At 43.3% G+C, this 18,400-nt stretch overlaps 1 protein-coding gene across 1 annotated transcript in view; it reads left to right on the top strand.

Annotated features, from left to right (window-relative positions):
* The window catches only part of Pcca (propionyl-CoA carboxylase subunit alpha), a 191,914-nt gene that overhangs the window by 63,939 nt on the left and 109,575 nt on the right, over nt 1-18,400 (top strand). The window contains exons 8-9 of the mRNA XM_055609596.1: nt 2,445-2,481; nt 18,205-18,283. Of these exons, the coding sequence (XP_055465571.1) occupies nt 2,445-2,481; nt 18,205-18,283 (116 nt within the window). The remainder of the gene's footprint in view (nt 1-2,444; nt 2,482-18,204; nt 18,284-18,400) is intronic.

An 18,400-nucleotide genomic window follows, 5' to 3' on the forward strand; every position in this document is an offset into this window, starting at 1 on the left:
TCTCCTACCTGTGTCACACTCCGTGGGATCTCCTACCTGTGTCACACACTCAGTGGGATCTCCTACCTGTGTCACACTTCCACTGCTGGGGTGATGGCTCAGGTTGGATGTGTTTTATATTTCCCTTTAGATCTGTTTTTATTGGACTTAAAACCATCTGTTTTTCTGAACTATCAGTGGATCTTTCACAGCGTTATTAAATGTTGTTTATTCTGTTCATAACCTGTAAGAAGCTTTCCTGGTGTCATGGTAGGACCATTGACTTAGGGGCTATTGCCAGTGTAAGCTTATGAATCCCATAGTAAAACTAAATGTTCTGAGTGAGTTTAGTTTCTTTTTGAAAACGATAATAATGTTTTATAATGTCCAATACATAATAGATCCTCAATGACATTTTTGGCACAATGAATGACAAAAGAATAAATAATTTTTAGGGCCATTTGATTTTACCTGAAAGTTCATGTTATAGAAATTGAATTTCATAGTAGGAAACCTTAAACATATGCCTTATTTGAAAGTTAAGATTGTTTGGTGGCAGAGAAGGAATTTTGAGGAGTTTCGCTGACATAAATGTAACTGTCTTTACATGTGGAGCATGGCATATGTGTGTGTCATGTGCATATATAAATGCATGACAAAAATAGGCTCTGGGCACGGTTGGCTTTCCCTGAGCTCCATGCTTTTAGCTTGCACTTTAATTTCTCTGAGACCCTCTTTGGCAAACACACCATTCTATACTGGCTGAAATGTGAAAAGTTTCCTCCTTGCTGATTATAAGCCCGTCCTCCTCAGTCTTTACTCTTCCTGTATTTTGTCTAAGAGGCACTAATTGTTCGATTTGGCAGGTTTAACACTTCCTGACAGAGGCTATTAAAGGCAAGCATTCTCCAATAACTGTCACCAGCTGGAACAAAGAACCTTCCAGTTCAGTGTGTGTGTGGAAACCACGTACATTCTTAAATGACCCCTTTCATGGATTTTTTTTTTTTTTAATTCTTTTAAGCTAAAATTTGGATAATGTAGGGTCGGTGCAAACAGCGAGGTGTGGTAAGGCAGGAAACCTTGTTTTTTGGGGGAGGTAGAGCTCTATCTCTGACTTGAAAACAATTGTTATTTGGAAAGTCTCATTAGCAGATGTGACTGCTTCGAGTAAAAAAAGACTTAAAACCGATGTTGCTTTCAGGGTTGCTTTGAACTTAACAGGCACCTATTTGTGGAGCAGACTGGCTAATGAAAGGAAATTAAAGTTTTCTGACAACTTCCCCTGCCGGGCTCCTTACTCAGGGATCGTGTTGGGTGCTGAGGCTTTTAAGGAAGAGTTTCCTTCCTCCTTCCTTCCTTCCTTCCTTCCTTCCTTCCTTCCTTCCTTCCTTCCTTCCTTCCTTTCTTTCTTTCTTTCTTTCTTTCTCTCTCTCTTTTCTTTCTTTTTTTTTTAACTGGCATAAATGAACCAGTTATTTCCTCTGGTCCTAGTTGGGGGAGGGTTCTGTTGTGATTGCTCTTCATTTGAGTGTTCTGAGCTTGTGTGGCAGTCCCCGTGTACTTACCAACTGGTGGCTCTAGGAATGGCTGTGCCCGCATCATGTCACTGGGCTAGAGAAGTGATTGACTTGAAGGTGGCTGAAGCTCAGACTCTTCACTGTTACATGGAAAATGTGTGCATAGAGTTTGCACAGCACATGTCAGGTGAGAATTCGTGGTGTGTGAGGGGCTTAGCCTGAGCAGCTTTTAGATGCTTTAAAGTGTCACTGTTGACAAGTGTCAGGGACACGTCTGGGTTAGTATACACTGACCTTGGTCTTCAGGAAGGAGCCCTCACTTCGCTTTGAGATTTCTTTCTCTTCACAGTTTCATTGCATTTTAGTTTATGTACATAACTGTAAAGATAAAATAGATACCTAAAGAAATGGATTAAAAATAAAAGATAACGGAAAACAAAAGGGTTTTGTCTGTTTTTTTTTTTTACAATTGGTAATTCCTACAGATACTGGAAATTTACTTATTTCTAGAAAATTGATGGAAATACTCAACAATAGACAATCAACTCCCCCTGCTGACAGAACCCAGGAAAACACAGGGTGTAAACAGACAAGGGACTGCAGACAAGCTTTAATGATCTGATTTACGATGCAGTATTGATTGTAAACATCTAAATTCTGCCATTAAATTCCGGCAACTGCACCGAGTCATTGGCAATTCTGGTCATGTTTCCTGCCAGCTCGTTTCAAACCGCTTTGAGTTTCTTAATATAATAACGACGAAGGAGAATTTACATTCCACTTATGGTATTAATTTTACATTTCTCTGAATGAAAAGGGTTAGAAGGTTGTAAAATTGAACATTAAATGAATCAGAGGAGACAGTAGTGCAATATATGACTGCCCTAAAGACATTGTGCAATGCCTCATGGGATTAATGTTGAGTCTCATTTCCTGCCTTTACAGGATGCAGATGAAGCTGTCAGAATTGCAAGGGAAATTGGTAAGTCCTTAAATTAACTTCGGTAGTGTTTCTGTGTCTTTCAGCAGATATGGTTGAGTAAACGCGTAATAAGTAATTCCCACAGAGCAAATAATATTTTAATAGTTTTCAGTTTCTGATTATTTGTGGCTCTGGAAGAATTTATCAGTTGAATTACCATATTCTATTATTAAAGTAGGATTTGCAGAGTCATTTGATCTTAGTTCTAGTGCTTTCATACGATGAAATCACACACCAGTTAATTAAAACAAGTAATTGTTTAAAGAGTCCTGAAGATTGGACACAGTGTATATTTGTGAATGTGTATCTGTTACAACATGAAGGGCACAGCACACATGATTCAAATGAAGTTATTCAAATGAAGAAAAAGTTTTCACCTTTTCCTAAAATGTTAAAAACCAACTGAATAAGCTTGGCTGGAAAGACACAGTAGAGATTGAGAGGCAAGAACTGGATCCCTCAAGTGGAGTGGAGTGGAAACTGAGGGTCATTTTAAGGTTGTTGGGCATTAAATTTCATGTATAGTCCTCTTGCTCACAAACACAATTGTATTTGCAGTGGGGAAAATGGGGAAGAACACAGAGCTCTCCAGACTAATTTTGCATCAGATAGAAGTTGCATCCATTCTTGGAAAACTGTAGGCAGGCACGGCTGGCAGACTTGCTGACAGCGTCTTACACATCTGTGCCTGCCAGCCCAGCAATCCGTTTTGTAGTCCTGCTTTCTCAATGTAGTTTGTTACTTAGAATTTTTGTCGATGAGGGGAGAACATTTGATTTGGCAAAGTTTATATAGTCATGGTACACAGAAACATTGGTTCCAAGTGATCATGGGCATTGTTAATTCTTGCAAATGGGACAAGCTGGCACAGAGCTCTTCAGTCTAGTGTTCTCCCTGAGGTATCAGCTAAGAAGAGAGTTCTTCTGTGATCAGAAAAGATTTTGGCTTGTTGTGTCTTTTGTCTGTTGGGTATGGCTAAATTCTATTGGTTTTGCTCATTATTAACTTTTCTTTGTTTTTTATTTGTTTTGGAAAACTGCCCTGGACCAGCACATATATGATAATACTTTATCAGTCGACAGTATCTTTATTTTTTGCTTCTGCAAGGTTGCCAACATGTTTAGAAGCTTTTCAGTACTAATTTCACAATAAGGCTGGGTAGGGAGTATAATTTTACTCTCTGGAGGTTAAATCATTGTAGCCTCCATTTCCCGAGAAGCACTTGACTAGATTCTGAGACTTTCCTAAAGGAGTTCAGTTCACTTTAAAGCTCAAAATGGCCCCTTTTTAGTTATTGCTTGAATATTACCACCTATCCTATCATCTATGATAATATTATTTTGTAATAAATGCTACATAATATTGTTATTGTAATATTTGGAGGGATTTTGGGAAACAAAAGGGCCTTAGAGGACACACTAGGATTCCGTGCCTGTGCCATGCTGTGAACTGCATGTCTTCCACCCAAGAGCACTTCCTTTGGCGACATAGTGGTGCAGATGCCCTCTCTGCCTTTGCTCCTTCCCATCTCTGTGTGGACCTGTGGCTTCTCCGCTAGCCATTAGTCACTCAGCCCCTCTTCTCCTACTGCGGTCATCTCAATTCCACTCAAGCCTCTCTCCTTCCTGATGTGTGGGTCCTAATGATCCTTCCTCGTTCCTCTATCTCTTCTGCTTCTTCCCTGTTCCCTGTCATTTGTGAAGTGTGTGCTTGTGCATGTGGCTGTTAAATAGAAGCTCGCTAGTGTCCTCCTCAGTAGACCTGAAGTGAAATGAAGCATAACAAAGAAGTTTTAGAAGGCTTTTGGTATTTCCCAGAGTACCCTTCCAAATCACACAGAAACCTCGTGTGAAACCCTCTTCTTCAAGTACTGCCTTCCAGAATCAATTACATAGTATTCAAGTCTGTTCGTGTGTGTACACACATGTGTGAGCCCTTTGGTATGTCAGTGTTTCCTCCTGTTATTGAGGTGACTCACATTCACATTATGATTTGGATGGCCATCGTAAGTTGATGGAAGGGTTAAAGTAAGTAGAGTGTCATTCTCCATCTGGCGGCAGCCTGGGTGGTCCTGCTTTGTTAGGGGGACCTCTGGGGCCTTGGGTATTCCTCGGGATGTGGCTGTCATCTGACATTCTCCTGAGTGGCTGCTGCCAGGTTCCACCAGGCTGAATACCACCCAGAGGCCCAGGCTTCTGGATAGATATGAGGTTCTAGGTTTCTCAGGAACCACTGTAGCGCTTTAGGGTGACACCTGTGTGCTGGACTGGGGTATGGAAAGAGTTTTTCCCTGAGTGTTACAATTTATCTCTCTTAAATGAGATTGACAGTATCAGATGGCCGCGAGGTCTGGGAGCTCTAAAAGCCAGTAAAGTACAAAAGTGTTACAGCCCTGTTAAGAGAGTGGGGGCAAAGCCTGTGCCTGGTAGGCTCCCTGGGCCTGGCAAGGTGCAGGCCCAGTGGCCTAATGTAGCCGATGGGCGCTTTGCTGGAGGTCCGCACCAGTCTAGCAATGGGGCAGGCTTGAGAGGCTGTCTGGTGCTGACATGCTGGTCTATGGCAGAGCGGGCCAGCAGTCAAACCCAGAGTAGCCCAGAAGCTCACAGCAGCCCGGGAGGGCAGCTGCCTGTCGGCAGAGCTCAGGGCATTTAGAGGTGGTTCTCCAGGGAGGAGATGAGCCCTCTCTCCCCTGATTAAATGGCGAATCTCATGCGGCCATGATGGAAAGCTGAGGTATCGTGCAGCAAGCAGCTCCTGCATTTGTTTATTACATGTGAAATCAGGGATTTAACAAACTGAGCAGTGGGAGGGTTTTCGAGGGTGGGTGTGTTTGACTCAGTGAGGTCAGGGGTGCTAGGAATGCCTGATTTGCACGTAGTGGTTCAGCATCTCTTTTACATGCAGTAGAAGGTCCTATCAAGAGATGGAGAACATAGCACCTAACTATCCTGTGGATGGCGGAAGATCTCCAAGAACAATTGTAGGTCACTGCTGAACAATAAGATTTCCTCAGCATTGGGTGGGATATTTCCAGGAATCCCCAGGTGCTTGCTGAGCAGGTTTTCTTTTCTTCTTTTTAAATTTTTATTTCTTTATTTCTTTATTTATTTATTTATTTATTTATCTATTTATTTATTTATTTATTTATTTATTTATTTATTTATTTTTTACAATTTATTCATTTTATATTCTGATTGTAGCCCTCTTCTTCATCTTCTCTCAGTCCTACTCTCCTTCCTTCTTTCCCCCTATCCTCTTCCCTTAGTCTACTGAAAGGGGAGGGTCTCTTCTCCCGCCATCTGATCCCGGCTTATGAAGTCTCATCAGGACTATCTGCATCTGCTTCCTCTGTGTCCTGGCAAGACCACATCACCAGGGGGAGGTGATCAAAGAGCAGGCAGTGGAGTCCATGAGAGGAGCAGCCCCTGCTCCACTTGGGAGCCCCCATGGAGACTGAGCTGCCATGGGCTACATCCGAGCAAGGGGTCTAGGTCCTCTCCATGCATGGTCCTTGGTCGGTGCATCAGTCTCTGCAGTCCCCTCTGGGCCCCGATTTGTTGTCTCTGTTGGTCTCCTTGCAGAGCTCCTGTCTCCTCCAGGTCTTTCTGTTTCCCCCTTCTTTCATAAGATTCCCTGCACTCTGCCCAAAGTTTGACTATGAGTCTCAGTATCTGCTTTAATCCCCTGTTGGGTGGAGCCTTTCAGAGGACCTCTATGGTAGGCTCCTGTCCTGTTCTTTGTCTTCCACTGCCTCTGGTGTCTATTCTGTTTGCCATGCTGAATGAGACTTAATTATCTTCTCTAGGGTCCCTCGACAGATATCATGCAAACCCCAAGAAAACACAGATGTCAACCCAGACTACTATACCCAGCAAAACTCTCAATAATCATAGATGGAGAAAACAGGATATGCAGTGACAAAAACAAATTTAAACAGTACTTACTCACAAATCCAGCCCTATAGAAGATATTAGAAGGGAAAATACAACCCAAGAAGGCTAACTACACACAGGAAAATAAATAACTTTAATAAAGCAAAAATAAAAGTAGATAAACACACAAACACACTACCACAACCAACATCAAAGTAAAAGGGACAAACGGTCCCTGAGCAGGTTTCTTATCAGGAGAGTATCAGGCCTGTGATCTTCCCTGAGGGCCATGTGATACACCTGAGCGGGTTTTAGGGTTCAGAGAGGACACCCTGCTTCGAAGACGGGGTCCACCATCATAGACCGAGCACAGGCTATCAAGAACTGTCAGACTTCAACCTTGTCCAGCCAAGTTCCAACCTGACTCCACGGGACAGTGTATTTCCACGTGTGAGCAACAGTTATAAATGTATCTTTAAGCCTGCTTTGTCTATGTGTCTGTCTGTTTTGTTAGTTTCTGGCTTTTCTTGTGTGACTCATGTTTATAGATTATTTTTGTTTTCTTTCTCTTCTGTGTTGGTGGGGAATTAAAGTCTGGGCTTCACATTGCAAGGCCTATACCCTGCCATTGAGCTGTGCACCTCTGTTCATAGATTGCTGCTTTTTCCTTTTTTGTGTGTGCTGTATGTGGTAAAAGTACAAGTTTATGTGCTCTCCCTTCCTCAAGTTGTATTTCTGGTTTGGAAGTATCTGTCTATGCTGCCACGGCTAGAAAGTAACTATTGGACATTATTGCGACCTTTTCTCCTCCTCCTTCATAACTGTGGCTCCTACTTTGGAACAGTTTTTCCGTGTGCCTTTTACTTTGGAAATGCTATTTCTTTTTTATTACTAAAATTTTTCTTATAATTCAGATTTTATAATCTTTAGAGGCAATTTCTCTCATTTTTCTTATGTATATATTATACTTTTTGAAAGTGCTATTTCCAATGCCAATTCTTAGACTTGATTATTTTCAGCTACATTAATAGAAAACTAAAGAATAGATTAGCCATTTGCTCAGTATCAGCATCTTTTAGTGTAAAGTTAAGTTGTTTTGGTTCAAAAGCATGGTTTTCCTTATAGTTTGGCTAACTTAATGTGATTTGGGGATGCGCACTAAAATGAAAGTGACTGTAGTTGTGTGAAATACTACAGGTTCTTAAGCCTGTGTATGTGAAGTTAAAGAAGGAGACAGGTGAGATGATAGCTCAGACTTAATATGTCACCTCTGCAGATTTGTTTGTGGACTACCTTGCCCTCCTTAGTCACACTCTGTCTTTTCTTTTTCTTTGACCTCAGGGTGTAGAGACCCTGCTGACCTCTGGTGTTTTCACCGCAGTGGAAGGCTACATTGGTCAGCCAGCTTCAGTTCGCTCCCTGGCACACTGTGCCTCAGTCACATTGGCTTTTTTGGCTGCTTTCAGGGCCTTAGGATCATTGTTCTGGAAGGAGAGATGGAGGAGTCTGGAGGACTTGCATATAACCTGGACTGGGTAGCGCCTTGAATCTTTCCATCTTCTTTGGAATTCGCCCCAGTGTTGGCCCCCAGGCACTCTGTCTCCTGCAGACCATGATTTCTGAGTAGTTCTCACTCGGGACAGGCTGCGTTTGGAACTCTCCCCAGCTCCCTGCTGCGACACTCCAATCACTCAGCACTGTTCTCAACACCAAGATTCCTCTGTGAGCATTTGGCTGGATTGTCTTACTTGTCAGTCAGATGCTAGTCCATCTCATTAAAAATAACGTGTGTGTGTGTCATGTGTTCACATACATGTGGACATCGGAAAGTAGTTTTTGGGAGGTAGTTCTTTCCAGCCGCTGTGGGTTCTGGGAATCGTACTCAAGCCCTCAGGTGTGGAGGGCAAGCATTGTGACCTACAGAGAAGCCACCTCATTTGTCCCCGTCTTATCTTTATTGTTAAAGTAAATTTCATATACTATTATCTGTCTCACTATTCCCACATATAACTCCTTAACTGCATTTAGTATTGGTGTAGCATTTAATTACAATGAAATATTTGCATATAATGTAAACACATTTTATATCTATTGCTGGCTTTGACATATATATATGTCTGTGTAACTCAATACTGTATAAGATTTCAAAACCGAGAGCATTTTTCATTGCTCACCCTAGGTCGGTCTGACTCCCACTAGGACCCTGGATGTAATCACTTCTCTCAAGTAACTATTGAAAGAATGAAAACCAACTGATAGAAGAGTTACTCAAAGGAAAAAGCCATCAAATTGGAGTATGTCTCATAAAGTGCCGTTCTTACCCTGCAACATTTCTAAATTTATCTTCACGCATCATCTTTTGCTTAGGATGATGTGGGATTTTCTGAAGGAAGTATTTCTTTAGAAAAAGTTAAAGTCACATTTTGATTGATTGTGTGTGCGGATGGCGGCCTTGGTGGCCTCGCTGGAGCAGTGCTGGAGAGTGCATCCTTGGGTTCAGATGAGGGAGAGCTGGCGGACTGACCAGCTCAGCCACCACCCAGACCCAGGGCTTTGGATTGGCCTACCCCAAATCTATATCTTCTGTGAATGGGTTGGGACATTTAAAAGGGCTGGTCCTGCTGACCCAAGCTGAAGGAACTTCATGACACAAGACAATATCAGGATAACTGGAAGGAGGCCCAGTGAGGCTCCAGTATTGATGGTGTCACAGAAGCCAGAGGCCTCACACCAGACTGAGGACTCACTGCAGTGAACATTTGCAAGTGGAGATGCGTGGACAGAGGGGTCCTCTGACGCACTGGGACTCACTGTGGCTTCCACGATGAGCTGTTTCCTATGCTTTGTTTTAGTTTGTTTATTTTCTGTTTGTTTGTGTTTTAAATTTTTTAGGGGTGTTGCAAGGCCAGAGAGAGGATATGAGGGTACGGGGAGATGAGTGGGAATGGGGTGCATGATGTGAAACACAAAAAGAATCAATAAAACGTTTTTAAAAAGGGTCAGATGTTTGGTGCTAGGGATAAGCTCCGAGGGACAGTCTTTTAGCAAGCACAAGGCCCCCGATGTAGTCTGTAGTCACAAACGACCCACACAGAGCAAGTGCTCAAAGATGCTTCTGCCAAAGTAATGCAGCTGTGTGGGCTTAGGGTGACATGTCTGTGAGGGGAACCCTGGGTTCGGGGGCTGGTTTCTCTCTTGCCATCAGCTGGGCACTGATGGTTTCCTGTGCTTTCCAACACACACCTTAGTACGACTGCTCAAGTTCTGGCTAGGGTTTTCTCTGTGTCTCTTCAGCCTCAGTCTTGCACCTCCTTTCTCTTTCCGTGGTTTATCCTGGCTTCTCTAACCCTTTTCATCCTTCTGTTCCTCTGCTGCCTGACATCCAGGTAGTGGTGTGGAAACACACTGGATTGTGTTTGGAAACTTGCAGGCTGTGAATGCCTACCCTAATCTATCTAACCCAGTGCACGGATTTCTGGTCCCTGAGCCAATTACAGCTACCAGCTTTTATTTGCCCAAGCAGAGGGAGACAGGCCAACTTTTTTGTGATGTCTACCCAGTTTTATCTGCCAAATTAGTAGTGTTCTATGTTGGCTTATTGTACTTTATAACATATTTTGATTATATCTGCACATATAGAGTATTGATGAATTCTTATTTAAACTAAACATACTTAGTGTATTATAATTAATGTTCATTGTTAACAAATAGATAAATTAAAAGATTACATTTAATATTAAAATAGTGTTTAATATATTAACTGTACATATTTGTAACTGCTAATAAAATTGTTTTTATTAAAAATATCACTGTATCAATATGTAGTTATTAATTTCTTTACATTTAATGACAACTGAGGAAAGACAAAATATGCTTTATTCACTGTTCTTTGTTCATTTTTTTATTTGGAAAAATTCACAATTCTTTTCTAAGGTAACAGTAGCTAAAGTAGCTAGTGCATAGTTGGTCATGACATTATTCATTTGTGTATATGGAACCAACCTTGCATTCTTGGAATGCAACCAACTTGGTCCTGATGTATAATCTTAACCTGTACTTGAATTCATTTTGCAAGAATTTTATTGAGAAATTTCACCTCTATGTTCTTGGTAAGATGATTCGTTAGTTTTCTTTTCTTTCTTTTGGTGTGTACACATGTATGTGTGCTTCCTTGTTCAGTTTTGGTGTCAGGTAATGCTGATGGTTTGATAGTTTCGGCAGGGAATCCATCTGGTCCTAAGCTTTGCTGGGAGGCTTTTTTTATTTTTTTTATTTTTTTGTAAACTTAACCACCATTTTAGACTCCTAGATTGTTATGGATCTTTTAAAGTTATGTATATAAGACATATGTGTTCAAAATTTATTTATTTTACATTTTCCAGGCCTGTGGAATGTACATGTTAAAAGTACTGTGATTCTCTGGGTTCTTATTGAGGAGAGAAAGACAGGGGTGCAGGGACCAGGGAGGAGAGGGACAGGGTCCCACTCTGCTCATTTCTGGTTAATGGGGTCTTCTTTTTCTTTTGGGTCACTTGGCTATGAATTTGTTCATCTTGTTTTTTTTCAAATACCCACTCCGTTCCATTGATTCTATGTATCTGTATCTGTATCTGTATTAGTTAGTCTCCATTCCATTCATTTCTACCTGATCTTTATTAGTTTCTGACTTCAGCACTTATGCTTTTGGGTTTGGATTCTTGTTTTTCTAGGTCCTTGAGGTATGTCATTAGGTTATTTGAAATTTTCCTAAAATTTTAATGTAAACTCACTTGTTTAGTACATTTGGCCTGTGATGTGGTTTAAATCTGAGTTTCCTTTGTTGGTTTTAGTTTTGATGATGTGGAGATGAAAGTGAGGTGGTTGAATCAGCCACTACTGTAAATATTGTAAATGCACCTAATCCAGTTTTTGTGGTCAGTAGTGCTTACTTTTGAAATTGGGAGCCCAGGCATTTGGTGCATCTGCGTTCACAATTGTAGATCTTTACCATTCATTGTTTGTTTATTAGTATGTAGTGACCTTACCAATTCTGACTGATTTTGGTTGGAAGCCCGCTTTAGCAGATATCAGTTTTGTGCATCAGTGGTAGAATTCACTGACTCTCTGTTTCTCGGGAGTCCTTAGCAGTAAAGTATGTTTCTTGGGAACAGCAGAATCCTAGACCTAGCTATCTAATTGGCCAGTCTGTATCTTTTTAAAGGTGGGGACTTTTACATTTAATGTTTTCTTGTGACTTTGTTGATTGATTGTTGTTTGTTCTCTACTTTCTTTTCAAAGTGTAAAGACTTTGCTGGTATCCCAGGTTGGGTAATGTGTCCTGTGTAGTTCTGCTTTTTTTAGTTCTTCTTCTCAAGAAGCTTATTCTGTCCTGTGCTCTTGTTTTGGAGACTTTCTCTTCTTTCTCTTTGTGCAGTGTTTTAAGCATCCGCTGCAGTGTTGGCTTGGCAGTCTTAAACTGCTTCAGTTTATGCTGGTCTTGAAATGCCCCATTTCTCTGTCAGGTAAAGTAGCATAGGCAGCTAATGGCAATCTTGATTGACAGTTCTTTACTTCAGGGCCTGATACTCTTTCCTGATACTCAGGAAAGTCCCATACTTTCCTGGCATTGAGGGTTACTGCTGAGGGAGCGAATGCTATTTTGTGTTCTTGCTTTTCTATGAGCTAACATTTGCCTTAAAAACTTTTAATATTGTTTCTTTGTTTTATATGTTGGAGAAGGGTTCTTTTCTGTTTGTAGCCACTTGGAGTCCAAATGGCTATTGCATTTGAATATCAACAGGGTCTTACCATGTGGCTTTGGCTGTCCTGTAGCTCACCATGTAGACCAGGCTGACCTTGAACTTACAAAGATCTGCCCATTTCTGCCTCTCTAGTGCTGAGTTTAAAGGCATCTTTTACCAGGCCCAGCTGAATGTCTATTTTTTTTTTTCTGCCATCATTCCATGCCTTTAGTGTTTGTCTGAACCCTTTCCTTTATCGTATGAATGTTTAGGTCTATTCTCCTGATCATATCTCAGAGTTATTGGACCATGGTGGATATACTCTTTTATTTTGTTTTACTTATTGATATTTGAATTTAGCAGTTTGTCAGTCTTACTTTCTATCCCTAGTACTTTTCTCCGCTTAGTTTAGTTTATTGGCAATAGTGTCCACTGTCCTTTTTTTTTTTTTTTTTTTAATTTTATTCACTTAAATTTTCATTTCCAACAAATTTTCACTTCTTGTGTTTTTATAAAAGTAATCTCAGTTTCCCTGCTGAAATTTTCTTAAAGAAAAACAAAATCTTCTGTTAGTTAGGGTTGTATTGTTGAGAAGAGATACCAGGCTAACTCTTATAAAGGAAAACTTTTTAGCCCTGGCTATTGTGAAACTTGACCTTGAACCCACAGAGATCCACCTAACCTCTGCCTCCCAAGGGCTGGGATTAAACACGTGCACCAAACTGCCCTGCTAAAGGATAATATTTCATTGGAGCTGGCCTCCAGTTGCAAAGTGCAGTCCGTTCATGGTGGTCCATGCAGGAAGCATGGTGGCGTGCAGGCACACTGGTGCCGAGAGCTCTCACATGGGTTGTCAGGCACCAGGAAGAGAGCCACAGACCTGGCTCCCACCCCCAGGGACGCTTCCTCCAGCACGGCCACACCTAACCCTTTCAGGTCACACCACTCTCTCTGAGCCTACGGAGGCCATTTTCGTTCAGACTAGCGCAACTGCTGATCTCATTGTCAGTGTGCTGACCTGTTTCTCTGTGCTGCTGTATTCCTAGATGCTCATTTAATTCGTGCTCGTTTTTAATTCTCTGTGTGTCACTGATCACTTCTACAGGATAACTTTTGAGGTCTCTGTCTGGTGTTGTGCCTGTTCTGTTGTCTTTGAGTTCAGCAGTCTAGGACAGACTCATGTTTCCTTCACTTCTGTGGTGTGCTTTGCACACTGACTGGCTCACTGCCCGTGCACTCCTGAGCATGTGGGCCAGGCTGTGTGTGCTCCAGGTGCTCTAAATGGTGGGATTCTGAGGCTATAGGCATGTGCCTGACATCATGGAGCAGACTGCTCTTTTGTTGGTTTGTTTTTAAGGCAGGGTTTTTATGTGGAACAGTCCTGGAACTTCCTCTGTAGACCAGGCTGGCCTTGAACTCACAGAGATCGCCTGCCTCTGCCTCTCTGAGTGCTGGGATTAAGGCATGCACCGTCTTGCCTGGCTGAAGAGACTACTCTTAAGGCTCAATTCTTAGTATACTTTTCGAAGTGGTGTGTTTCCTGTTTATGTGTCAGTGAGCTGTGCAGCTGTGCAGGATTCGCTTTTCTTCTCTGTGTCATGCAGCTTCTTGTTGCTGTTTGCTTGATTTCTCTTCATTTCCTTCATGGATTTCAAGAACTCTCTTTCTGCTGTTCTCTTGGGATAAATCCCTCTTGTCTTATTCAGACTCTGACCTCCATTGGCTCACACAGAGGCAGCCTCTGGACTGCTTTCTTACTTGGAGGCTCAAGTCCTGGTCATAAAAGGGAGTTAATTTTAGTGCCTTATACAGCGGGGCCTGGTAGTCCTGCAGTGGCTAGCCATGCTGCAGAAGCAGAGAACAGTGTGTGATGGCTGCCGCAAGGTTCAGATCTGGTGCTGAAGGCCTGGGGCTCCCGGAGAGTGGCTGGCATTAATTCCACACTGGACAGTCGGGGAAGCTGGGACCTGGTGTCAGAGCAGACTCAGGCAGGGCGAAGCTGCGAAGGCGGCAGTGTGCGCTGCTCTTTCTGGGCCTTGAGGTTGCCCATTGGAGCGTGCTCCCCATTCTGTGTTCAAGCCTCCCCCACAGATGGTCCCAAAGCTGTGTTTCTCACCTGCTTCTAAACCCATCAGGTCTGCAGGCCAGACCAAGTGTTATAACAGGCAAGCTGTATTTTTCAAAAATATCACAAAGGACAGCTCCCCCCACCCCAAATAAACCAACTCTTTTCTAAAGAAAGGGCAGCTTAACTATTTTACATTAAGCAGACAAAACAATTTGCAAAATGCATTGTGTAACACTGGTTTCTCTGTAATTCTAACACAGGACTTTCACCGGGGGAGCGCCTACCTGTCTGATGTTGTCTTCGGGCTTTTGTTTTCTCCTCTGAGCCCCATTGTCTGCTATCAGGCTTTGTCTGTCCATCTAGAGAGCTCGTCTCCCTGCAGTATCTTTTCTGTTCTTGTCTCTTTGAACCTTTCTCTAGGAAACAAAGGCCTTTGTAGGTTTCTTAACTGTTCTAAGAGACCACTTCCCCGCCCACCAGCCCTACCTCACCCCCTGAGATTAATGAGCAGCACCTCTACATTTGGAACTGGACAGTTCCCAAGGGATATTTTGCTTTTCTCTTTTTTTTCTTTCCCTTCTCCATTAGTTGTTATGTTCTATGAAAATGTAGTTCAAGAAATGAAATCTAAGTCTTAATTTTGAAATGGATTATGAGTAACTTATCATTTAAGTATTTTATCAGATTTTAAGTTACTTCTCCACGTCCAGGGCTGGTTGGCATTTGCTGGAAGAGTCTGGTTATTTATCATGTCTTATGCAGGTAAACATTGTTTATCAGTTAGTCAGGAAAGGTGGTTCTTTTTGTTGTTAGCACCCATAACTAAATGGGGAAGCTGCTAAGCTTCCGGAGTCTTCCTTATCTGCTGTATCCAGCACATGGGGACTCAAGCTCTAGAGCAGACGGAAGTCTTTGTCTTTGTCTTTTGTGACTGGCCACATCCAGACCACAGCCGTCTGCCACCTGGGCTCCAACAGTGATCTTACCATCAGTATTGCAGCCACTACAGCAGAAAGCACTGTTGGCGACTTCCTTCTCAGACAGAACTCTACAGCCGTCCTCTGCTAGGGCTCCTTCTTCTTCATTGAGTTTGCCTCAGCTCAGTTTTTAGCCTTTAAAATATCAGTTTATTTAGAGAAGCCATTTCAAGGGAAGAACAAAACTGGCCACCCTGCAGGACATCATTCCCAACTGTCATGACCCCAGAGTGTGAGTGTACTTGGCTCGTGAGGAGAAGCTGTGGAGATTTCTTTTTGGAAGTGTTCATTTGCCCATAACTGTGCAGTTGGAGTGTTGGGGAGGCTCTGTGTGGCTCTCGAACATGCTGGCTGTCCCAGATATGTCCCTTGAGAGGACTGCAAGGCAAGAAGACACCGGAGCAGCACCGAGGCCTGAGTTTGAGCTCTCTTTTCCCTGGACGCAGGATACACGTGTGGTTCTAGAGCCCGGACAGCGGTGGGCTGAGGGCCTGAGCTGTAGAGGGCTCAACACCAGCCAGCATGGCTGCACAGTCTGATCCTGTCTCGGAAAACAAACAGGAGAACAGGAGAGTGTCGATGTGTGTGTTTGTGGAGCGCGGGTGCCTCTGGGTATTAAAAGCTGTAAAGCCTCAGGTACTTTGAATTTGTTGAGATAAGGAGGGGGTTTTGTTTTAACACATGTTAACTGAAGAACACAAAAGAAATGCATCACAAACAAAGCCCAAACCAGGGGTGAGTGCTTTAGTGACTTAGAAAATAAGAGACTGTGGAACCTGCATATGTTGACTAGGTAACAGAGAATCGCCACAGCCATCTTTCTTGTTGGTAATGCAACATTTTTTCAGTAATACTGACTTTTCCTAAGTCCTTACTGTTCTTTCCACTTCCGGCTTTGGGCATTGCATGACTTAGCTCACCTAGAGTGGCTCACCTAGTGAGCTGGTAGGAGAGGAACTGGGCTGTTTCATGTTGTTAGCGTCTGTGTGAAATGTGTCTTTTCATGGGCTGGTGCCGCCTGAGATGTAATGACTGACCTAACCCCACAGACTGAGTGAAAGACCTTTGTATTTCTTTAGAGTGTAGCCCAGAGTTCGTGTCACCAATTTCTGTCAGTTCTTTCCTCTCCCTTCCATCATTTTCTTTTTGAAATGAATTAATTTTTATTCATGTGTAAGAGCCCTCCGAGGCTAGGAGAGGGCACTGGGTGCCCTGTATTCTAATGTGGGTGCTAGGGATGGAGTCCAGGTCCTTTCTCCCACCTTTTGTTACTCAGCTTTTCACAGTTTTGTCAGGGACTCCACTTCCTGGATTGCAGGCATTTATAGGTCTAACAAGAGAGACCCTTTGGATAAAGGTAAATTTTTCCTGTTTTCAAACTCATAAACGACTACATAGTTGAGGGTTTAGAATATATGGCTGAGAAGAGTGCAGATTTCCCAGTCTCCCTGCTTGCTTTCCTGTGGCAAGGAAGAATCGGTGTGGCTGCTAACACGCCCCCGGGGGTGGGGGAGGGTGCGTTTGTCTACATGAAGACTGCGCATTGTTGTAGCTAGGAGTTTTGAGGTTTTACACCGCACTTCTCCGCTTCTCCACAGTAGACACACACACACTCACGCGCGCGCACACACACACACACACACACACACGCGCGCGCGCACACGCCCCTTTACTGACTTCAGTATGATTTCTTCATGCTGCCGCTGCAGCACTGAGGGAGACAGATGCCAGCCTTGATGCCGTGAGAGTGACCAGTGTGCACGGCCCTAGGCAGGGTCTGGGGTGCACACGTGCACAGTATTTCCACTGTCCGCTTGTGCCCACGCTGCAGTCTAATTTCTACTGAGTTGCTTTACTCATTTCATACGGCTTCCCCTGTCCCTCACCTCTGTTCTGTTCCCGTAGCTCACGCCTAAATGTGTGTTCCATCATGTCACTGAACTGACCCTCCCTGTCACACCATCTCCAATCTCCTCTTCTCTGCCTTCCTCTGGTCCTTTGCTCTTTTCATTTGGGTCCTTTGTGTTTCTCTTCTTGGGTTAGGAGGCCTCTGAAACAGGAACAACACATTCATTTTTGTTCTCACTGTGCTTGTGCTGTTTTTAAAATGCAGATCTCAAATATCTTAGTGGCCTTAGTTATGAACTATGGAGAAAGCAAGTGCTGTCCTAACTAAACCAGTGGTGGTGGCTCGTGTCAGGGTCAAAGGTCTGTGATGTTTGGTTACTTTCTTCCTTTTTCATGTAGGGCCTGTAGCTACAGTTGAGTGATGCTGCAGAATCACAGAACAGGAAGTCTTTTTTTTTTTTTTAAATAGTTCTTATTTTTATTTTGAGACAGGATCTGACTGAATAGCTTTGCCTTTCCTGGAACTCACTACGTAGACCAGGCTGAGCTTGAGCTCATGTAGATCCTCCTGACTCTACCTCCCGAGTGCTGGGGTTAAAGGTGTGCGCCACCATGCCCAGCGGAGACTGACTTTTCTTTCGCACGTAATTCAAGGCATTGTAGGATAACTTTATGACTTTATCCCTTCTCATAAAGCTGTCACTGAAAATGGTTTCTCTTCGGGCCCTGACAGCCTGTTGAATGTGTGCAAAAGTGCAGTGGCTTTCCTGTTGTTAGCAGTGATGTCTGGCACCGGGGAGTGGCCTGATTTCACCCCCGTGCTCTCCTGCCAGATGCTTCTCTGTAACCTTTTGCCTGAGAATCCCCACAGTACCTGTAAAGGAAGGAGAAATCGGTTTGTGAGGAGTGACAAGTGTGCGCGTGCACATGTGCGTGTGTGCGTGCTGTGTAAACGGCTTCTTTAACTGTTGGCTAGTTCACATTATAGCTCTGATCTTAGACTTGGGTGACAAATAATTCCTCAAGCTTCTGTTCCGTCACTTGGGAAGTATGTTTGCTGAGACACATGCTCCCTCTCAGATGTGAGAGCTGGTTACGTTGGTGGTGTTTGTGGCACTCTGAAGATGGCACTTTAAATAAACGGTTGTTGTCTGTGCTGGGAACATGTGGTCAGTTGTCATGTTCATACACCCACGTGATCAAAGCCTGAGCATCTGTCTCCCTCTTCCCGCTGCTAGGCTACCCTGTGATGATCAAGGCCTCAGCGGGCGGCGGAGGGAAGGGCATGCGCATCGCGAGGGACGACGAGGAGGCCAGGTGAGCTGCCCGAGACACACAGTTGATGAAAATCACAGTCTCCAGACTTTATTAAGCTGACAGGCAAACAGGTCGCCGGTGCGTGATGGAGTCGTTACGGTGACCCTCTGATCTTTA

The sequence above is a fragment of the Psammomys obesus genome, unplaced genomic scaffold (assembly GCF_907164565.1).
Source record: "Psammomys obesus unplaced genomic scaffold, mPsaObe1.curated_primary_1811, whole genome shotgun sequence".
NCBI classification, from domain to species: domain Eukaryota; kingdom Metazoa; phylum Chordata; class Mammalia; order Rodentia; family Muridae; genus Psammomys; species Psammomys obesus.